This window comes from Olea europaea, chromosome 5 (genome assembly GCF_002742605.1).
Source record: "Olea europaea var. sylvestris chromosome 5, O_europaea_v1, whole genome shotgun sequence".
Taxonomy (NCBI): Eukaryota; Viridiplantae; Streptophyta; class Magnoliopsida; order Lamiales; family Oleaceae; genus Olea; species Olea europaea.
The window spans coordinates 10,561,058-10,583,928 of NC_036241.1; the positions used below are offsets into that span (position 1 = coordinate 10,561,058).

General features: G+C 34.1%; 3 protein-coding genes across 5 annotated transcripts in view; 2 read left to right on the forward strand and 1 right to left on the reverse strand.

The window, feature by feature from the left end:
* Positions 1–5,444, forward strand: part of LOC111394606 (ATP-dependent Clp protease proteolytic subunit 6, chloroplastic) — a 6,022-nt gene extending 578 nt beyond the window's left edge. The window contains exons 3-9 of one of the 2 annotated variants that reach the window (XM_023020509.1): positions 346–418; positions 1,127–1,328; positions 1,446–1,511; positions 1,692–1,832; positions 2,762–2,815; positions 2,962–3,009; positions 3,232–3,324. In XM_023020509.1, coding sequence (XP_022876277.1) covers positions 346–418; positions 1,127–1,328; positions 1,446–1,511; positions 1,692–1,832; positions 2,762–2,815; positions 2,962–2,994 — 569 coding nt within the window. In that variant the 3' untranslated portion in view covers positions 2,995–3,009; positions 3,232–3,324. Of the gene's footprint in view, positions 1–345; positions 419–1,126; positions 1,329–1,445; positions 1,512–1,691; positions 1,833–2,761; positions 2,816–2,961; positions 3,010–3,231; positions 3,325–5,147 lie in introns of those variants that run through there. The other variant, XM_023020508.1, reaches the window with a different exon arrangement.
* Positions 5,445–9,141: 3,697 nt separating this feature from the next.
* Positions 9,142–15,048, reverse strand: LOC111394607 (dehydrodolichyl diphosphate synthase complex subunit nus1). The gene is made up of 8 exons (XM_023020510.1): positions 14,891–15,048; positions 14,465–14,516; positions 13,662–13,932; positions 13,322–13,383; positions 10,556–10,742; positions 10,353–10,449; positions 9,923–10,005; positions 9,142–9,398 (listed from the first exon to the last, which is right to left on the reverse strand). Exons 2-8 carry the CDS (start codon positions 14,510–14,512, stop codon positions 9,391–9,393), a joined length of 756 nt encoding a protein of 251 aa, XP_022876278.1. The 5' UTR covers positions 14,513–14,516; positions 14,891–15,048; the 3' UTR covers positions 9,142–9,390.
* Positions 15,049–20,766: 5,718 nt separating this feature from the next.
* LOC111394608 (phosphatidylinositol 4-kinase alpha 1) overlaps positions 20,767–22,871 on the forward strand; it is a 28,509-nt gene continuing 26,404 nt past the window's right edge. Inside the window, exons 1-3 of one of the 2 annotated variants that reach the window (XM_023020511.1) lie at positions 20,767–22,029; positions 22,143–22,484; positions 22,577–22,738. In XM_023020511.1, the coding sequence (XP_022876279.1) occupies positions 21,067–22,029; positions 22,143–22,484; positions 22,577–22,738 (1,467 nt within the window). In that variant the 5' untranslated portion in view covers positions 20,767–21,066. The remainder of the gene's footprint in view (positions 22,030–22,142; positions 22,485–22,576; positions 22,739–22,871) is intronic. The other variant, XM_023020512.1, reaches the window with a different exon arrangement.

The window sequence follows — 22,871 nt, forward strand, 5'->3', positions numbered from 1 at the left end:
ACATTGCAGCTTCGAAAAAATTCTGATTTTTGGCTTCCACCATCTAAATAATTATTTTTTAAGCTGAAAATTTGCTATTAAAAAGCTTATATTTTGATTATTTTCAGCTATGGCTTTCATCAGCTAGAATAATGTATGATTAAGCTGAAAATGTGTTATTAAAAAGCTGATATGAAGTTTTCTTCTTTATCTAATTTCGCATGCTTTACGTTGTACTAATGATGTATTATGATGCTTTCAGTATATATTCATTTTAGATGTGTTGATTGCCATCTTTGAAAATTATGTATTGATTTATGATGAGCAATAACAACTTGGGTTAAGATATTATGTAACATTTACCAGGACTATACAGTAAGACACACAGATTGCCATTGAAGCTTGACCAGCAGGATTTTCACTCTATTCCTGATCAAAGGTTCACTCCTCTATCCTTGTGATGCATTAGATATTACTTGCACCTGCAAACTTAAACAACTTGTGATTGACAGTGTAGACTTATTTGAATGGAATTTTAGACATAGCTGTTGTATTAAGGAGGTTGTGATAAAAAAATGTTTCAATTGACATGAATCGATGGAAGTTCTTGCTTGATACTTCGTCGTTCTGCAAGAGGGTGGTAGACATTTTTCCTATCACTTGACAATTTGTTAGGGCTATGCATCACAGCCACATGTAAGGCTAAACCACAAGCTTGATGATATTGAAGGCTATAAAAAGAATGGAAAGGGAATTTAGAGATTCTATAATGAATAAGAAAATTATTTGATTTATAGATAAATAATAATTGTATGCTTATGTACAAGACGGGAATTGGTTTCAACCACATGATTAGTCGAGTCATCTTACTTTTGGGTATACGTGTAGCACGGAAACATAACTATGTTGGCAGAGGTATTAAACTGTGAAAGGCTTATGATGATTGAATTTTCTTAAATAATTTTATAGATACCACTTATAGATGTAATGGATAACTGGAATCTTCCTGGCTACGAAATATTTGGGGTCTATAATTCCATTTTATACCTGATCGGCCACTCTTATTCACTTTGTATTTAATGAATTTCAACCTCACGGCAAACCTTAGCTAGAACTATAAGTTCGTAATTTTTCTTTCATTTATCAGTTATGGAGTGATAGAAGCCAAAAAGGGAAACCCACCTATCATGCCAGCTGTCATGACTCCAGGAGGGCCTTTAGATCTTTCTACAGTGTTGTTCAGAAATCGGATAATCTTCATTGGGCAGCCAATTAACTCACAGGTGGCTCAGCGAGTTATATCACAGCTTGTGACTCTGGCAACAATTGATGAAAATGCAGATATTTTGGTGAGCACATTTTTCATCTTATTTTTGTCCCTCATTATTTGGTTACAAAGATAAGAGTTGACATCCTGTCTACTGAAATCAAGTTCACATTTGTTGTCTTGTGTCTGACCTTGTTAGATCTATCTCAACTGCCCGGGTGGGAGCACCTACTCTGTCTTGGCAATATATGATTGCATGTCCTGGGTAAGATTACAACTTATCTTATGCATTTCTTTGATTTGGTTTTTGCGGCATTCAACTTCTGATGTTGGTGCCTTTATGTGTTAATTATGCAATGAATTCCCGCATTAAGAAATAAGCACATTTTCTCCATTGCTATGAAGTTGGTATCTAATTTCTGTTTTTGCAATAACCACTTCTCAGATAAAACCCAGGGTTGGTACTGTATGTTTTGGAGTAGCTGCAAGCCAGGGGGCACTTCTTCTTGCTGGTGGAGAAAAGGGAATGCGGTATTCCATGCCAAATTCCCGTATTATGATACATCAACCTCAAAGTGGATGTGGGGTATGAACTGTCTATTTGTATAGAGCCATCAGTCTATTCGAACATACAGCTTATGCTGGGATCATATTTCGGGATACTGGATTCTGCATATAGGGGAACTCTTTTTTTCTCATCAGTAGTTACATTATCATTGTCTGTGTTTGCTGTGTGTGTGTGTGTGTGTGTGTGTGTGAGAGTGAGAGAGAGAGAGAGAGAGTAGTTTGTTCATGATTTTCAGATTTTATACATTTTTAACGATTTTGCTGGTGAAGAAAGATCAAGAATCGCAGGGTTGGGCAGATTTCAGATTTTGTCTGAAGTTGAGTAAAACTTGTTGGTTTGTTAATCCAATCGTCTCTGAAAAAATTATCTATGCAAACTAGAATCTTTTAAATATAGCGGCATGCTGTTGTGGTTTCTTCTGTATAGAATGAAAGAATTGCTAGTCTTCTGGAACATTTCTTCACATTGCATTTCTACTAGCTTAATCCAGTACGTTGGGGAGAGAGAGGATGGGAGGGAAGTTTTCTGATAATAATTTGAATGTCCCTTTCAAATAACATGTGGGAAGATATGATGCTTCTTTAGATAGTGTTCCGTTATTGCTTCTTTACCTATGCTTCAAATGAGATTGGTTTCTGATCTCAGAACTTTTAGACAGGATAAAATCCTCTGGGATGGATTATGTAATCATGGTGATTGTAATGGCTCTAGTTTTCTACTATTTTTATGTGGTTTTTGCTATTAACAACTGCGGTTTATTTTCAGATTGTGTTCTCCATTTCTAGTTATGTAGTGATGAGAAGCCGTACTACCCTCAGTTAAATATTTTTGAACATGGGATGATTTCCACTATACACGTGTTGATTGACTACTGTTTTATCTTTACATTCAGGCATTGTAATTTTATTCGTATATGTTGGGTCTTATTATGCTTATTCTGCTTGTAGGGGCATGTTGAAGATGTAAGGCGCCAAGTGAATGAAGCAGTTCAATCTCGCCATGTCAGTTTCCATTCCTCTTATGGTTAATATACTCTAATAATCTCAGGATGAGTATCATAGAAAATTAGACATCGGTTATTTTAGGTCGGCATTCAGCTGAACTCAATATATTTATCACTTGCATATTTTTTGGCTTAACCATGTAGAGCTGTATGGTCAAGTTTCTAATTGGAGCATAACCTCTAATACGCCTGGTAATGTTTTTGGCTTGGGTAATATATTTCAGAAGAAAACTTCCCATTATACATTCTGTGTTTATATAGAATGGAATAGCTCTCTCGATGTATATTTTCCGAATTAGAAACAGCTATAAAATGTTTGCAACAAACCTAAGCCTTGTTTCCAATGAATTTGGCATTTCCGAATATGTGTTACATCATTTAGTTTAAATTTATCCTTGTCATTGTTTGCTGCAGAAAATTGACAAAATGTATACTGCCTTTACGGGCCAGTCTCTTGAGAAAGTGCAGCAGTATACTGAGAGGGATCGTTTCTTGTCTGTATCTGAGGTGAAGTCTAGTCATCTTTTATCTTTCAAGTTTCAATATGTTAATAATATTGTATACAATGCTTATAATGTTTTCTTTTGCTGGAGGCTTCAAAGATGTGTTAGCCCACTCAGGATAAAATGATACTAGGAGTAGGCGAATAAGAAAGAAAAATATCTCTGTGCCCCCCAGAGCTGAGGGAGGGAAGAGATTGAATTATTTATCTTTGCCCAAGGGAGTAAAATACAGAGGAAGATCAAAGAATTCTTTCGGTGATCTTGTGAGGAGATGAATAGAAGGAAGTTGGGTAGAAAAATAATTGCCTACTACACGGAAACATGAGATCTAGAATTTAGGATACTGGAATTGGAATAATCATTGAACCAGATTAAACTATGAGGTGGTAGAACTTGAATGGGCTGGTAAAATAGGATTGTATTAGTTTGACTTACTAGAACTTGAATGGGCTGGTAAAATAGGATTATATTAGTTTGACTTACTTTATGAGAAGAGTATGCTTTGCGTATAGGATTATATAAAATCAATAAAGCAATGATGTTGCTAGGATATAGATGGGATGATTCAGATAAATTCTAGTCAATATAATGTGTTCCTTGAGGGGAGATTTGAAAAATCAGTTGGTGATAAGCAACGTACCCATTCATTAGATAGAGAAGATCACCAAGATTTTGTGATTCGTTGCCGAACTTATTCCAATTCCAAGAATCACAAATGTGAGATCTACTTGAATTATGATGCACTTATCACAAATGTGATACCTATTTGTGGTAGTAGTTGATTTCTTATTACTGTCCTCTTACATCAGTGTCCACCCTGAGTTTTTATCTTTTATTTTAGCCATGCTCAGGTTGAGCTTACAAGACATCTAAGATTAGGTCCCTTTAGCATATGTAGAGAACATAAATTTAGTTGATGAAAGTGCTGGGTAATAAACTATATTTTAGAACTTCAGAAGTGCATATATTTTGGACTGAGAGCTTGTGAGGGTTTGGAAGATTTTAGAGTTGGAGAATCAGTGTGTTATAGGATTTGGAAAGGGGCGATGTGTTAGGGATCTGATTGTGAGAAATGGGCTCCTGCGTTTCTATAGCGAGTGACAAATTAGGCTATTTCTTGGACTAGTATATATTAAGTTGAACTAAGATGTTATGCATAAAATTTTGCTCGTCATATTAGGATTTAGTATGTTAATGTGGTCGCAGTTTAGGACCTTGTAGTTTCAAACAATGGTGGTTTTAGATATTAAAGCTTGATTGTGCATGAGGAGGATAAATTGTATATGACTTGAGTGGATTGGATATTCTGGTTCATTCATGTATCTGATGAGGATACTGCTGCAGCGGCTGAGTCTGTGGTAGTCTGAATTCATTCCCTCCTCGATGTAGAGAATTGTCCGCCTAGGAGAATTTTGAGTTGACTCGGAGCAGGCTTCCCAAAAGCCTTACAGTAAAGTTAGGTAATCCACTTCTTCTAATTATCAGGTAGCTCAGACGCTCTCTTCCCACTCATCTTTTCTTTGGGATGAGAAAATTCTACTCTCTGATATGAGGGTCTGAAAGATCAAAGAGTTGGCAGGATAAGGGCTTAGAATCGAAGACAATCTGCTGTCGATTTTCTATTTGTTTTCAGTTTTATTAATTACCAAAGTGGAAATTTGAAATAATATTTCATGTGATCAACACTATAGCTATTTGTAAATTTGCCGTTTTGATTTATTCTACACAGGAGCTGGCTTTCCATATTCAAATTTGAACATTAACTAAGAAACATAGCCATGGGACTTGCATACTAACCTCAGTCTTATCATTGCTACCTTCCTGCAGGCAATGGAGTTTGGGCTCATTGATGGGGTTCTTGAAACGGAGTACTGACACATTCTTGGGTTGCTACTGTCTCCGCCAAACGACATTCTCTAGTGTCACGAGAAGCAACTGGAACCTGGCTTGAAAAGCTAGTGATATAACATTCTGATTGCATGTGGAAATCGGTTGATTCAAATTTATGGTAGTCTGGTTGATAATGTTAGTTGATTCAAATCGTGTGTGAAACAATTGATATAACTTGAAAGCTGCAGTTCAAAAAACTTCAATTTTATCATTAAACAGCTACATGTTTTTGCACGTGATGACTGTCTATTCACTATATTTCTCTCAAAAAGCCGTGAAAATAGAATGACAAATAGTACTTGAAGGTCTAAACTCCGAATAGGTCAAATGAGGGACAAATGGCCACATTAAAATGAAAGGAATGATATTTACTGTTCAAAGTAACAGGACTAGTGGGAAATGTTGGGACAAACCATATTTAGCCCCGTTTGGCCCCCATTAATTTTATTTTCATTACATTCAATTTTTCTCTGTTCTATTTTCAAATATACAATCTTTTATAAAATAATATTACATGTAAATCGAAAACTTTTTCTTCTTTTTCAACCATTTATTTTTCAAAAAATATTATTTCACTCATTTTCTTTTCTACAAAATGGGGGCCAAACGGGGGTGTAATCATTGACTAGGTTCTCTTTCACATTTAGACTAATTGATAGGTGTAACTTTTACACCTATTTGGACATTCGAAAGTAAACATTTGGGAGTTAAATTGATGGGATTACTACTTGATTTGGTTAAATATTAAATATTGTAGGGTTTGTTCGAGTTTGGATGGTTTTTGATAAAAGCAAAAAATAAAAAGTGAATCAATCCAATGAATGGTGAAAGAGGAAGAATTTTAAAGTTTGGAGATTAAATTGAAAGTATTCAAAAAATTATTCGAATCAAGAAATGATGATTAAAGAAGATATATATTGAATTGGTGGATCTTGGAAATCTCATTGGTGAAAGAGGAAGAATTTTAAAGTTTGGAGATTAAATTGAAAGTATTCAAAAAATTATTCGAATCAAGAAATGATGATTAAAGAAGATATATATTGAATTGGTGGATCTTGGAAATCGGATTACTAGAAGTGCGCGAAAAAAAAAAGACTTGAATTGAATGAAGAGAAGATTGTAGGGACCTGTGCAAATCATAAAATTCTCCATTGCAATCGCATGTAAGGTGTATTTGATTGCGAACATGAAATTTACATTGAAAGAAAATAAATTATGAGCAATTTGAATTGCCTAAAAATTATTTACATGAAAATTGTCAATTAAATTTATTTGATTGATTTTATTTTCAACGTAAAGAATAATATACTTGTCCATTTTTTATTGGTAAGTAGACAGGAGAAAGAGGGGGTAAATGAGAGAGAAAATGAGAGTAAATTACCTTAAAAATAAAAATCTACTTTACATAAAGAAAATATTTTCCTTATTTTCAAGAAAAATATGGTTATGTGATCAAAAGTAGGAAAATATTTTTAATGAAAAAAATCAATTAAATAGCATAAAAGTAGGAATTTGTGTGAAGAAAAATGATATTTGCCATAAAAATGTTGATAATCAAAAGCATCTAAATTTGTAGCAACAGGTTCCTAGTATGGAAAATGTCGCAATCGCACCCATAACTATAAATTAGAGCACATGGAGCACTTCCAGTGTAAATTTCTGGTTTCTGTATCTGAATCAACGACTTTACAGAAATCAAATTGATGCAAATTTCAACTTAGTCCCTGTTTGATCCCCATTAAATTAAATTACATTACATTATATTCCATTTTTCTCTCTTCTATTTTCAACCACACAATCTTCCATAAAATAATATTACACGTAAATCGAAAATTTTTCCTTCTTTTTCAACCACTCATTTTTCTAAAAATTACTATTCCCCCAATTTTCATTTTCAGGTAATGGGGATCAAACAGGGGCTTGGCCTCTGTAAATTTCAGCCTTTATTCAACAATTAAAAATACCTCTCATACCATACAATACGCATATTCTTGCAATCAAGAGAGGCGACGTATCAATCTTTTGTGAGAAATTAAGAGGCAAGATATAAGGAGTTATTTTTTCGATGATTATTTCTTGGTTTTTTGGCAAAGAAAAAGGTGCAGTTGGAGTTTGATGATCAAGTAAATTTTTAAGAGATCCAAGATTTTGTGACTCCTTTTCTTTTTCTTCATATATCTCAAATTCAAGATATGTCGTATGATTCAATCCTGATTTCTTGTAACTTTGAATTGCTAGGCTCGATTTTCAATCACTAAGACATAGATGAATTTTCGTTATGAAGTTTGATATTAATTTCAATACTTTGACGCTCAATATTTGTTTATCTTGGATGATTGTTAGATGATTTGATGTTTTTCATTACTTTATCACTAGTTGGACTGATGTGTAACTTTTGTTGATTTCGAAATAAATAATAAGAAAAATAGCACATTATAACAATTGTTTGAAAGTTCGATACAGAATAGAGACATCACGCTACGTCTTACATGATTTCAATAGGTGTTCGAATGTTTTAAAACATTCTTTAATGTTCACATCTTTCATAAAGATGTAGAAAAATCACGTAAGATAATAGTCTTAAAACTAATCGACGGAGATTAGTAAATAAATTAGAAACATTGATCGACAAGAATAAATATTGCCATGATATTAAATTGTATTGATTGGATTAATAAAGGAGGAAACAAAGTCTTAATGAGTGTTTAACTGATCTTACCAAAATTTTCTTGATTGCTTACTATTTAATAAGTTAGATAATTAGTTATAGTTATTGGTAATCAAAACTTGACATTCGATTAAAGTTAGTATTAATTAATACTAAATTAAATACATAATCTCTGTGAAACTATATATTATTCATCATCCTATTACTTATATACGATACCGTGCACTTATGAAATTTAGTCGATCAAGTTTTTGATATTGTTATCGATGAATATAATATTAGTTAGTTATAATTTTAATCAGATTTTTTATTAGTTTATTAGTGTTTAATTCATATTATAAAAAATTACAGTGTTTCCTCATTTTCTTTTCTGAATTTTGTATGCAAAGTTCAAGACACAATGATCTTGTTCCATTTGAACCGAGAATAGAATGAATATTTTAAGTTGAGAAGAAAAGAACAGATAGAAGCACGCCAAAACCAACAAGTAGAAGCAATGGCTAAAAATATTCAAAATCCGATTTCTACTGTGGTGAATTAAAATGCAACACATTTAACTTTAGCCGTGGATAATTAAAATCAGAGATTAATGGGAGTATACATGATTCCACCAGCGATAAAGAGTCGATCAAGCATAGTTTATCTAGAACTCAAACAAGCAAACTTCCATGGAAGTCACGTTTCACATACGAAAATTTTGGTGAATTGGATGTTTTGGCTAAATTGTAATTTTTTTAAGTTTATAACTTTTAATGTGGGATTTTCATGCAACACTTCAGAAATCAAAATACTTCGCATGGCAATATTTATGTTAAGTTCTCGTAAGAGCAAAGAAAGGATTGGAGTTGATTTTCTTTAAGGTAGTCGTAGTTCAACCGATAGTACAACATTGGCAAGATGGTGACGAATTGTGATAAGAGAGATGTGCCTTATGACAACACAACATGGATCCCAATTGGATTGATAGGAATGATAATTTTTCATTATTGCTTCATACCTTTAATACATAGCTACGTTTGGACTTCATTTATCCAAAAGCACTTTTTTCAAAATTCATTTTAAAACACAAGTTCTTCCCTAAAATAATTTTGCACGTAAACTAAAAAAATTTCTTTATTTTTTAATCACACATTCTTTAAAAAATCACTATTGGGACAGAATAGCCTTCTCATTACTACCTCTAAACGGGGGGCCAGCCATGCATGTTAAAGAGAGACGAGATAGTAATAACTTGTATATTATGAATTGCCCAAATAGTTCAAATGAAAGAAAATTAGTCACTTTAAAAAGATACGTTTGATATTATATCAAACAATCGTGCAAAAACAACCGGACAAGTAGAAAATCTTGGGACGAACCACAAGTTCTATTGTACATTTAGACGAAAATAGACATACATCAACAAAATAAAACAGTGTATACAATTAGGTAAATTCCTGTGGCATTGTTTCCCCAAAGAGAAGTTTTATTGTAGTCTTTATACAAGAACATGCCACTCCATATGTAAAGGTTTCATGTACCTGGGAAGGACAAAAAGGAAAAGAAACAAAAATGAGGTAAATAATCAGATGAACTAATTTGAAATGCTCTATATTGTAACTATCAGTAATATCAAGTTGTGAATAACACAAACAATACTACAGATGTACTGTGTCTGAACCTCAAAATTCCAACTCAAATCATTGATTATTTCATAAAAAATGAGAAGACAAGACATATATTGTTTTCAGTCCAGCAGTAGTTCACTTCACAAGCTCGTAAAAATCGCTATCAATAAGGCCACAAGTCAAAAACTCCATAGTGCTTACTAGAAGTTACTAGGTTTCTTCATTTTCTCCTTTTTCTGTTAGATATTCGTCTATTAACAATATTATCTAAGCATTTCAAGTGGTCAGGAATAAAAGGAACCAGTAATTAAAGAAATCCAATAACTTGTACGAAGAAAATCATTTTATTCTGTTTCCAAGAAAATAACATGAAAGGGAAGGAAGTGCAATTAATGTTTTTACGCAATTGATGTCATACTTTAGGAGGATAATCGTACCATAGTTTTGATGCACCATTGTGAAATTATAAATGGCCTTTACGAGGAAACCGAATTTCATATATTTCAATGATCCCATATGCCTGCAACATGAGCATAGTCAAACTTTCAGTCTCCAAACACAATCCATAGTCCTACTTCGCAGAACAAATGGTGATATTAAACTGTAAATCTGCTAGTCGAGGTAATCCCTAGGACGAAGAGAAATGAATCCAAAAGAAACTTTGTTTTACTTTGGCAGCAACAGAAACACATAATCTATGTATCACATAAATCAATACGCACATTTGTGCAGATGTTGATAATGGAACTGAAATGAAAATGTAACATCTTTCTAGGGCGTAAAAATTTTGCTTGCCAAGTTAATTACACTTTGATGATGTCCCCAAGAAAGAGGAAATTAGTTAGTGATTCAGATCTATGGACTCACATAATCTCAGTGTAACGAATTCTCCAAGCTGGAAATCCCAGGTGGCATCTTGAGGGCCCGTAAACTAGCATGAGATCAGGATCCGAACTTTGATAACCTGTATTCACCAAAAGATGGATAGATGAGTCATCATACAGTGAGGAAATATTGCAAATTGGTTGTAGAAGGTTAAAAATTTTAGGAGGAACTGCAGAACTACAAACCTATTGCTCTAAGAGCATCAGCCATGTCAGACTCTGTAAAATTTGGCTTCTCTTTGATTTCACTTGAATAACGCTTCTCTAAAAGGAAATTAGCTGCTCTCGCAACTGCTTCTTTTCCATCAGAGGACGAAATGAATTCCAGAATCATGCCTTTCTCATCATGTAGTGGGTCACTTGTGCTGATTTCCTATAAAGAGTTGAATAAGTTTCCCCATAAAATTTTCGAAAGTACACCAGGCACCAAAGAAGGAAAAAGAAAATTGCCTTACGCCATAGTTGGGAAGAATTAATTATAAATAACATATATCTCCTATTGGACGTGAAACTTTATTTTCATCCAGCTCAAGTAGATAGACCAAATAAAAACAGTTCTTGCTTTCTGATGTAGCATAGGTTGAGAAATTCAAAATCTGTGAAAGTTGAAGAAACCAGCAGAAGAAGCAGAATACATAAACAGCTAGAGAAGGAGAGAAGGGAAGGGAAGAGAAGAGAAGAGAAGGGGCGGTGGAAAAGGGAGTAATGCATGCAACACTCAAGCTTCATTTCATTTCCATCAATCCTCTCCCATGCAAAGGTTGCATACATATATATAATATACAATACAAGAAACTGAGCTTGGGCCAGCCCAAAGCAAAATAAAAGGCCTTCACTGTGATCTTATTGATGGCACGACTATCAACACACATTCTCCAAGAACCATCTTTCTTAGGAATCAAAAGGGCGGGAACCGCACAAGGACTTAGACTCTCACGAATAAATCCTTTGTGAAGGAGCTCCTCTATTTACCTCTCGAGCTCAGCATGCTCAGTAGGATTCATTCTATAATGAGGTAAATTTGGAAGAGATGATCAGGGACAAAATCTATAGCATGTTGAATATCCCGTAAAGAGGGCAATAGATCGAGGAGGTCTTCAGGAAAGACATCTCGAAACTCTTGAAGAACTGACTGGACCTCATCAGGGGTTAATATTGGAGATTCCGATGAAACTTCCATGACGCTCAAATTTTGTAGGGCTAATCATAAGTAACCCTTTCCGCTCCACAATTTTCTTGGTCTGTTGTGAATCAACAAGTTTTGGCGGTAAAGGATTAAGGTAAATCTTCTTCCCATTGAACACAAAGGAACATGGATTTGACCGACCATGGATAGTAACATCTAAATTGAACAACTAGAGTCGACCAAGAATGACGTGTCCGACGTCCATGGAAATGACGTCGCAACATATATGATCTTTGTACTCAAGAAACTAGATAGGAACCAAACAACGCTCGTTTACGGCAATAGAAGAAGTGTCAACCCAAGAAACGCTATAAGGTTGAGGGTGTGGCACTGGCTGTAATCCAAGACGGGACACTGTAATCACAGAAACTGCATTAATGCAGCTACCACTATCCACAATAATTTTACAACCCTTGTTATTGATCTTGATATAAGTATAAAAAACGGCGTGACGACGCCAGTCATTAGCATCTTTAGGGTGAGTGAGGGTACAACACACAACACTTAGCCGCGAGATGTCGGGGACAGAGGTCACAGAACCTAGATTACAAGGAAGGTTCGAATGCAACCTAACAAGGTATCCTCAATATCATCCAAATCGTCAAACTCTTCAAATTTAAGTTCATAGACTTGATCTTCTAATGATTCACACTCTACATCTTTTCGTTCCTCAATGACTAAAGCTCGACATCTAGATGCGATATGACCAAAGCCTTTACAATTGAAGCACGACAGGGGGGAAGAAGTTTTTGGAATTTCAGGAATGGATGTTGTGGTAGTTGGCTTATGGCTGGACAGTGACGGTGGAATGGCGGGTAGAATGTAGCTAAGTGTATATGGGTTGTGAATTTAAAATTGGAGAGTGGGGGTTGATAGTTGCAGATGAAGGTAGTGGGGCGGTGTGTTACAGTGTATTAGGTTAGATGTTTGTGTGCGGCTTGGAGAGGATGGATGCGTGGGTCACCTTCTGGGTAAGGATTTATGATGTTGAACAGCAAGCTGAAGACAGGAAGTTGACTGAACTTTTCGTCACTTCCATGGCAATTCTGTGACTCCAATTTTTAGTTGAAGATGTTGGAACCAGGTTTAGCTTTGATACCAAGTTGATGTAGCATAAGTTGAGAAATTCAGAATCTGTGAAAGTTGAAGAAACCAGCAGAAGAAGCAGAATACATAAACAGCTAGAGAAGGAGAGAAGGGAAGGGAAGGGAAGAGAAGAGGAGGGGCGGTGGAAAAGGGAGAAATGCCTGCAACACTCAAACTTCGTTTCATTTCCATCAATCCTCTCCCATGCAAAGGCTGCATACATATATATAATATACAATACAAGAAACTGGGCTTGGGCCAGCCCAATACACTATACAAGCCCAAAGCAAAATAAAAGGCCAATACAAAAATAAAATAAAATTATAACAATAATACAAGCCCAACTAAAATAGTAAACTAAATAATCCAAGTAGATGTCCTCATCACTTTCAGTTTCTAGAAACCAAAAGGAAAAAGTTAATCTTTATAAGAGGGACTAGGAGATGGGGGGTTTATCTTCTTGGTCATTCTTTCAGAGGGAATAATGTCCAGCATAAAAGAACATAATGTATCTCAAATTGCTGTTAAATTTGTTTATGCAGGGAGAACTGATTGAATTTATTGGATGGGATTAGTTATAATCAAATGCATATAATAGTTTTAGAATGTAACAACATAAAACATAATGAAAATTGTCAAGTAAACTGAACTCTAGATACTGCACAACTAGAAGACGGTACCTTGAACCTTTTTTCACTTTTTAATCTTTCCGTGATTGCTTGTTTTGATCTCTTCAGAACTCCTACAACACGAGAAAGACATAGTAATCATAACTACAACTAGAAGGCTAACCAACACTACTTTCCACTGTACTGTGATGACGTGCATGTTCGATTAAGCTTATAAGTTACTTTCAAGAAATTCTTTTTACCAAATATTTGAGCTTGTATAGAAGTGTCACTTTTTTGGAACTTTTAGTTCAAAAACTTGTTCAGAAGTAGGTTTTTATTTGCTTCCAATTAGCACTTTTACTTATTGTTTGAGGTTAGCCAGACAGGCTCTATGCTCTGGCACCTTTACCTTCTTTGTCGTATAGGCACACACTTTTCAAACCGATAGCTGCAAGCCACCGTAGTAGATTGAGAACTTTTAGAGTTTGAAGAGCTTCTTCGCTGTCTATAACAATAGCCAGGTACTGAACTTTGCTAATATTAAGGGTTCTATACCTCTTCAACAAACCATTAGAGATGAGAAAGCTCTCAAACATAAAAACCAGCCCCAGAATATAGAACCACATGCTGAGGATCAAATGCATGATGTGCCAGCATAAACGAGCCCCACAACTGCCATTCTGAGAAGCCAAAGTATCATTTATTGAAGATATTCAAAACAAGAACCATAAAGGCATGGATACTATTCAGTCTATTTGGTAAGAGCTTCTATTTCTTCTCAGTACAATCGATTAGCGTGCATTCCACCTTACCTAAGAGTCTAGCCTTAGCAAACCCAGGAGGAACTTATGCAAGTAGAAGATAAGATAGTAATTACTAGCAGCCTATGCGTTCATTGAGAATTTTAAAGTTGTACTTGTCAAGCTATATGAGAACAATTATAGTAAAAAATTAGGCATCATTTTCGAACTCGTATCAAATTTTGAGTCTGCAATTAGGGGGAATTATATAAATTAAAAAAAATTCCTATGTGCACGATAATTTCTATAAACAAGCAAATGGTGAGATGAATAATCAATTGAGACAATTTAATATGTGAATAATGCATTCATTAAAACCCACCCAAACTTAAAAGTGCAAACGATTGTGATTGGCATTGGCAAAATAAGTAACTAAATAATGAGTTTGAGTTGCTTTTATTAATTAACTCACCGGACACATCGAGCAAAAGGCCTTCTGCATTTTATCGCCTAAACCCATTATTCTGCCAAAAGCCCCCAAATAATTTATTGTTAATAATACTAACTCATTTAACCAAACTTAACCATTAAAAACAGCAAACTATTAATGCTCAAAATTATATAATTGTAATTTACAAAGTTAGAGGGAAAGATACAATTGCAAAAAATTTAAAATTTTCAAATAAAAAAAAAAAAAAAAGTCAACCAAAATGGGTTTGAAATCAGGAATTTATAATGGTAATTTATCTATCTTTCTTCAAATTTTACAGAAAGAATAAACAGAAGAAAAACTCAAGAAAAAACATTAAAAAAATCTCCCATGAGAGAAATTAAATACAATAACAGATAAGAAAATGGGATTCAAAGAACGATTAGGGAGGAAATTGGGTGATTTTACCTGTACTTTCTGCTTATTTTAGGATATTTCTCACTGCATGACTGACTTATAGCAGCCAAATTTTATTTTGATCAAGAAATCAGGATTTTTGAGATACTTTTAGTGCTGCTAAGAAAGGCTTTACGCTCAAAATTTAACCATATTTTGCTTTAGTTCTTGCCTAATTAAAAAAATTATGAATTGTGGCTTGTTTGGTACAGATTTAATTTTTAACTGTTATTTTACTATTTTAGTCATTATTTTTTTATTTTTCTCTCATAGAACCCATTTGATCGGTCAAAAACTCAATGATCAAAATCCCTACCAAACAAGCATTTAAGTTTAACTCGAGCCTCCGCTTGAGCCTCCAAAGATAAAGGTGCATAAACAACCATTCGATCCCCATCAAAATTTGCATTGAATCCTCTATTTATTGGTCTGAGCAAGATACAACTTATTTAAAATTTCTATTTGTAAGAAATAATTCCTAAAAGAAATCTTTATGTGAGATTCGATGTATTATATAGTTACTTACTGAGTCAATTATTGGTTATTGAGATTCACGTCAATTCGAATTGATATTTAGGTGTTTGTCGTCCTTTAAAAATTTAAATTATTTGCTACAATATCATTATCCATCACACATTTACATAATAAAATATTTTACATACAAATCAATAAAATTTCCTTACTTTTTAACAAAACATTCTTCAAAAAATATTATTCCATAACTCTATTATTTCTAAATAAATTCCATCAAACAGGTTCTTAGATGTATTTTTGGAAAGATCCTTGCTAATGATTTTAAAAACAATTATTTTCAAAGGGTTTTACTCGGTGTACTGTGTAGGCCCCCTCACTACACGCGGTCTACGATTTATTTATTAGGTGTGGGCTAAGGAGCGTACAAATAGAAAGCCCTTATTTAAATGAGCATTATTCATGCCCAAGCTATGTAATAGGCTTCCTTAAGTGAATGGATATGATACATAACAATTGTCAACTAAGTTGTTAATCGAATTGTACAAGTATTATAATTAAAAAATTATTGACTTTTGAAAAACAATCATACTACTTGTGCAATATTTCTTTATAATTTTGGTTGACAACAGACCTTTGACAACATCGCATTTATCTATTTTAAAGATTGTTTTTTAAATCAATGGTCTTTTGACAACATCAACGTTGTCAATCGCAATTGTTAACAACAATTATACAAATTGTTTTATTCATAATTTTTCACAATTTTGATTGACAGTGCGCACTTGACAACATCACATTCATTTATTTTAAAAATTATTTTTAAATCAATGGTCCAAATTTTACAACGTCAATGTTGTCTACCAACCTCACATGCTTACCTGTACTAATAATGAAGCTCAAATTCATTTTCAATTACATATTTTTCAATAAAATACTATTTACAAAATTAAGAGAATTGAAAAATATGGTTCAGAATATAATTTGCATTCGAAGTGATGTTACCTTACAATCCCAAAACATCACAAATTCAAAATTCAAGAGGGTGTCTCCGGGTTCCATCCCAACAAGCAAATTGACTAAATAATAATAATAATAATAAAATGATTATTTCTAAGTTCAGTCTTCAGATGCGAGTAGTATATTTACTCAGTTACTTAGTGTATAATAAATATCGACAGGTTTAACTGAAAGATATTATAGGCTACTGACATGGAAAAATATAATAAATTTCAAAGTCATTAGAATTCATTTTCCATCATGGTTACTCGTAAGATCAAAATTTTCCTGAGTTCGAGAATTTAAGATTGTTACCAAAATGTTGACATGTAAGTTATAATCAAGAATTAAAGAAATGAAATCTACCCAAATCAGGCCTCAATTTGGTATAATTGTATATATAATCGCTAAACTTTTATTACATTGCAATTAAGTCCAAAACAATCAAAGTAATTACAATTTAATCCAGAAAAATTTCGAGCTATCATAGGAACATGTTCGGACATATATTATTCAAGATCTAATAACTAAATCATGTTTAGTCAATCCTAGAACACCTAATCCAAAATCTACGTTTTTCCATTAAAAATTAATATTTGTAATACTTTGCTCTGACATGTTTTATATGTATTTTAATTTCGTCCAATATTTGATAGTTTGCTACGTACATAAATGATCGTTTTTCCCTTCTAATTATTTTACTAACTTAAATACCATGTTTCTTCCAATCACAAATGTTAAAGTTTAGCCATCACTCAACATGGAGATAAGTTATTCATCATCGTGCAGAGGTAACAATAGACGACAATGCAGTTGGCAATCATTTGTTCCGAGTAAGACTAGCGTGACTTTCCATTGCAAACTATTTAAACAAGCCTTGTCCCGAAAATACCTACATATATGTTTGATGAAATTTCGATCAGAGAAAGAATATAATCACCAGGCTTTGAACTGAATAATATACTCAAATATTGAACATGTGTACGTATTTGTAATATTCATAGGAGGATCGTGAATTACCTTTTGGAATTAAAGTTTTAGTTCGCTAAGTGCTTACAATCCTTATTTGTTATTTTTATTGGGTTTTGATACCCAATAAATTCGAGTGATAATGTTAAAACATTGTTGGGATAATTATATCGGCACCATAGTAATTGATTCGACAAAAACAACTTGAGACATTGAAAATGACTCAATTAATTAGAGTTGCTTATGGCCAATTCTTTTTTGGATGGCACATGTGAGTTAGCCCATTATACTTTGTATTGACCTTTTTGTTGGTTGTTCTTTTATGGCAAAATTACACATATATGGGTATTTCAAATTAACTATGAAAAAATCAGGTATAAAGATTTTTTTAATCAGAATTCTAGCATACATTAATAATTAAATATTACACAGCTTACCTAATTCCATACCAACCCTAAATCATTCCCCCCCCTATTCATGCCATTTCTCCTCCACCAGTGGGACCTTAAAAAATAACTGTACCATACTTCCACCAATTCAAGGAGAAATGAAGTTAGTTCAATTTTCTCTCTCTTTTTCCTTTTTGTTTCGATGCAACTGCTTCAAACCATTTTCTGGATTAAATGCATGTTTGGTATTGATTTTTCATCCTCCAAAAATTAATTTTTTAACCGTTATTTCATTACTCTAGCCATTTTTTACTTATTATCTCACATGGAGGATCCAATTTTCTCTCTAACGGGTCAAAAAATAAATTTTCATAATCATTACCGAACAAGCCCTAAATTAGGAGGAGCGTATACGTAGAATTAGTTGAAGTAGAAAGCTACCTCTTTTTGTGATCCTTCTTCTCCCTTGAGGATTTACGTATATGTTATCACATTACATTTCTGGTACATATAATAAATTAGATCTTACCATTTTGAAACTTCATTTTTATAATGATCTGGGATAAGTGTGTTGCGTTTATATAAATAAAGTGAACGGGTGTATAAATCTAATTGTTCACATCCTCTGTCTTGTCAAATACAACCATTTTCATTAATATCTAATTACGGTGATGTTTAGAAATTAATTAAAGTCATACATTAATTCGTGTTTCTAAGTTCTTAATATGTGTCATTCGCGAGTCATTATACAAATTTGATGCATCAACTCAGATACTCAAGCCATTTATTTGATCATGTCAATGATTTTATTTACGAAAGACTGAGTTATCAGCAGAACTGCGTCAATAATGGAAAATATAAAGGGTACAAAACCACAAAGGTAATCTTCCTACAACTTTAACACAATATACACCTGTCTTTACGTTATTAACATTATAATTAAATCATTATGGGTTTTAAAATAAACGATCATAACAAAAGATTTATTTTTTCCCGAAAAATATAGGAAAAATTGCAGTTGAGATACCAAATCTTTCGTTTATTAGTAGATTTTGTCCAGACCTTTCATTTGTATCACTGGTGGTACCAAACCTTTCAAAAATTCGCACCTGAAGTCCAAATGGATGGAAACTGTTAGTAAATTCGTTAGTTGACCTAGAGTCAACATTTTTACCAAAATTTGACTGCATTTTAAAGGGTAAAAATGTAACATTAGGTTTTTATATTAAAGAATTAAAATAATTAAATTGAAAAAACCAAAAAATGAAATAAAATTAGTCATATTCTTCCCACCCACTCGTCTTCCACTTGCCTCTACCTAACCCTATCAAATCAACCAAAATCCAACCCACATCTACCTCCACTGCGTTGGTGACCACCAATCACCTCCATGACCACTGAGCCGGAAAACGCCACCAATGCCATGGTAAATAATTTCCTCCTACATCATTGTTTCAAATAAATACCCCACATCCTCACAAATTGGGCAAAATGGCAGTTATTAGAAATCTAGCATCACCAGATCCACCAGCTTGAACGACCAAAAAATGCAGAAATGCAACATTTCAGTGAACATTTTCCTGTCCTCTCCTGCATTTCGTTTTGGTACATCCTCTATATAAGACTCCAAAACAATGGTATAAATCTTCCACTCTTTGTTGAACTCACATGTAGACATTATAGATCGATAATTATTCAGCTTGTGCTCTCTACCCACAACACAAAAACTTAGTATATAAATTCTATGCAAGTGTAGGATATCGATTGGAAAATCAGTGTTGGGAGGGGTTGAGCGGTGGGCAAAGTTTTTGTACTCGCGTTTCTAAGCTCTTAAAACCTATAGCACAGAAGTGGTGAGTCGATTAGCAGGATTGTCCATAATTGAAGGATAAGAACTGAAGATGACCTCATTATACAGAAATGGATAGAGAAATTCACACATGTACAAACTGATTTTGTTGAAAACAGTGAATGGAGGAGGAAATTATTTATCATGGTGTTTTGGTGGTGATTTTCGATGGTGGGGTGAATGGCAGTGGTGGTTCCGATTCCTGGTTTTGGTTTTAGGGGTGAGTGTGCAGAGGGTATATGGAGAAGACGAAGTGTATTTGTATTTTAGGTTTTTATTTTAATTGTTTTTATAGAAAATATAATTTTACCATTTTAACCTTCTAAAATTAATCAAAACTTGGTCAAAATATTGACTCTAGGTCAACTAACGAATGAACTAACAGTTTCCATCCATTTGGACTTCGGGTGTGAATTTTTGAAAGGTTTGGTACCTCCGATGATACAAATCAAAGGTTTGAACAAAATCCACTAATAAACGAAAAATTTGGTACATCGACTGCAATTTTTCCAAAAATATAATAGTTATCATGCACGATCCACTAAGGGCGTGTTTGATAGGGTGGAATTGGAATTGGAAGATGAAATTGGAATTGAATTTTTTTCAACTTTAGTTGTTTGATACATTTTTCTATGGAATTCGAATTCTTGGTTCTCTTGAAGTTTGAGCTTTTCTTGGTTTTTAGGGAAAATCAATTCCCACCATATATGGGTGAGAAATGGTTTTCTTACCTACTGTAGCATTTTTTTTTGTTGGTACTGTAAACAAATTCTAAGAATTATTGTACAAAAATATTTTTCTTTAAATGACAATTTTCATGTTAAACAAAGTCAAAGAAACACCAAAAGATAGATGATTTTTTTGAAAATTTTGTTTTGTGTTGGCAATGAAAACAAATTTTATTCCCAATACTAGTTAAATCTATTCCTTTAATTAACAATTTTTATGTAAAACAAAACTAAACGAATATCAAAAAACACTTTTATTTCAACATTTTTCACTTAAAAAATTATACCAATCAAACACAATAATTTACAATTATCAGAAAAATAATTATAAACAATTCAATTCCCTAAAATTAATTTTCTAGATAATTTAATTTAATATTTACAATTAAACGGACCCTAATAGTAATTGAAAAATACAAATTGAAGAATCAAGAGTCAAGTCATCATAGATCCTCTGAATAAATAACAAATAAATAAAGTTGAAGACATTGTAGAAAAACAAAAGGATCCGAAAACAAAGAGAGGCGCGAGATGTGCCTTCAACTGCTCAACAAAGTCGACGCTCAGACGGGGAGCAGCAACAACAGCGACGTGACGACACCGCTTTATCAAGAACATAGATCCTCCCGGGTCATTTATTAAACCCTAAGTTCAACAATCATTCGAATCGCATTTGCATATAGTATGCTGTTTAAAAGTTGTCATTCCGTTCTATGCATTTCCAATCAAATGAGATTTTGAGATCTTGCAAAATTGGAGCTGGGTTTCTGGTGTAGATTCTGAATGGAGTCGTTATTGGAGCTTTGCGATTTGATCGCGCAAAACCCGGCTCAATTCTCGGAAAAACTCGCCTGGATTTGCAACCGTTGCCCGTCGCCGGAGTCTTTACTGACCGGATCGCCGAGGGTTTCGAGGTCGCAGCTTAATGCCATACTTGGTGTTGCGCGATTCCTCTCCAAATGCCCTGACCACGCTCATGAAACCCCCAATTCTCTTCTCCTCGGATTTTACCGCTCAATTCCCTCCTCTTTTAACCCTTCGTTCTGGCCCCAATCATTTTCCAAGGATTCCATTTCTACGTTTTTTAATGATTTATTGAATTGTATCTACAGAGCTGCGGACTTATCCACTGATTTTGCCGCAGATGTTGCGGGATTCACTGGGGAAATTGTGATTTACACTATAAATAATTCGGATTCTGAAATTTCTAGGATTTTCTTGAACGCTCTATGCTTGAATTTTCCTCCAATTCAACCCTCTGACGCAAATAATTTGGTTTCTACTCTTTTGGACCGGTTTGAAATCTCTGCCATACCGAGTTCTCCAAGGGAGGCGCTTTCTATAACCCCTGACACGACTTCGGCCCAGAGCTCTCCTATTAGCGTGAATCACCATCAGTCTCCGGGTAATGATACCAGTATTGCCTCAGCTGGGTCAACGAGTAGTGTGGCTTCAAGGGATGAGGCGTCATCATCGAGAGGTATTATGGTGAATGGAGGTAGTAGCTTAACATGGAAGAGCAACATGGATATAATGGACGGGACTATGGGGTTGAATGATGCCTCTGTTTATAAGAAGGCCTTGGCATTCTTTGAGGAGGAGTCTGTAAAGAGCCTTGGAAAACAGGAGATTGCTTTCAAATTAATTGGACACTTGTTGGATAAAGTGACCATTGATCCGATGCTTTTGGAGCATGTGAGAGGTGTAGCCAAGGAGCAACTTCAATCAATTCTAATATTTTTAAAGGTAAGTAAATTTAATGAGCATATTCTTTTATATGGGTTTCATGGGAAATTTAGAAACTTTACTCAAGACAAGGATGAAAACTGATGGTTTCAATGGTTTGGTTACGTGGGCAGATTAGGAAGAATGATTGGGCGGAGCAAGGGCAATTGCTGAAAGTAAGGATTAATTCAAAGCTGTCTGTTTACCAAGCAGCAGCAAGGTTGCAAATTAAGGCTCTTCCATCTCTTGATGCGGAAGGTAAGTCATCAAAGAGATTGTTGCATGGAGCTCTTGCATTGTTGATAGAGGCTTCGGAGGCATGCTTGCTCTCAGTTTGGCGGAAATTAAGGGCATGTGAAGTGCTCTTTAGTTCATTACTAGCTGGGATTTCCCAAGCTGCTGTCACTCGTGGTGGTCAGCTGCTTCGTATTCTACTCATTCGATTTAAACCCCTTGTTCTAGCTACATGTGCTCAGGTATATTATTGCTTTTGTTGAATTGATGTTTTTCTTTAATTGCTGAGATTGTTCAATGATTTTTGTACTTTCTTACCATTTTTAACAAACAGGCAGACACTTGGGGCAGCAGCCCGGGGGTAATGTTCGAGAGTGTCTTGAAAACATGCTGTGAGATAATTTACTTTGGATGGACGAAGGACCGGTCTCCCGTAGACACTTTTATTATGGGACTGGCTACGAATGTTCGTGAAAGAAATGATTATGAGGAAGAGGTTTGTTATACTTACAGTTGCTTCATTTAGTAAATTTAGAGGTTATTATTATCGCGACTGTTAGATATTACATAGTTTTTCTCATCACTGTTGAAGTTGTCATTGTCATCTTCATCAGCCACTCATTTTCTCT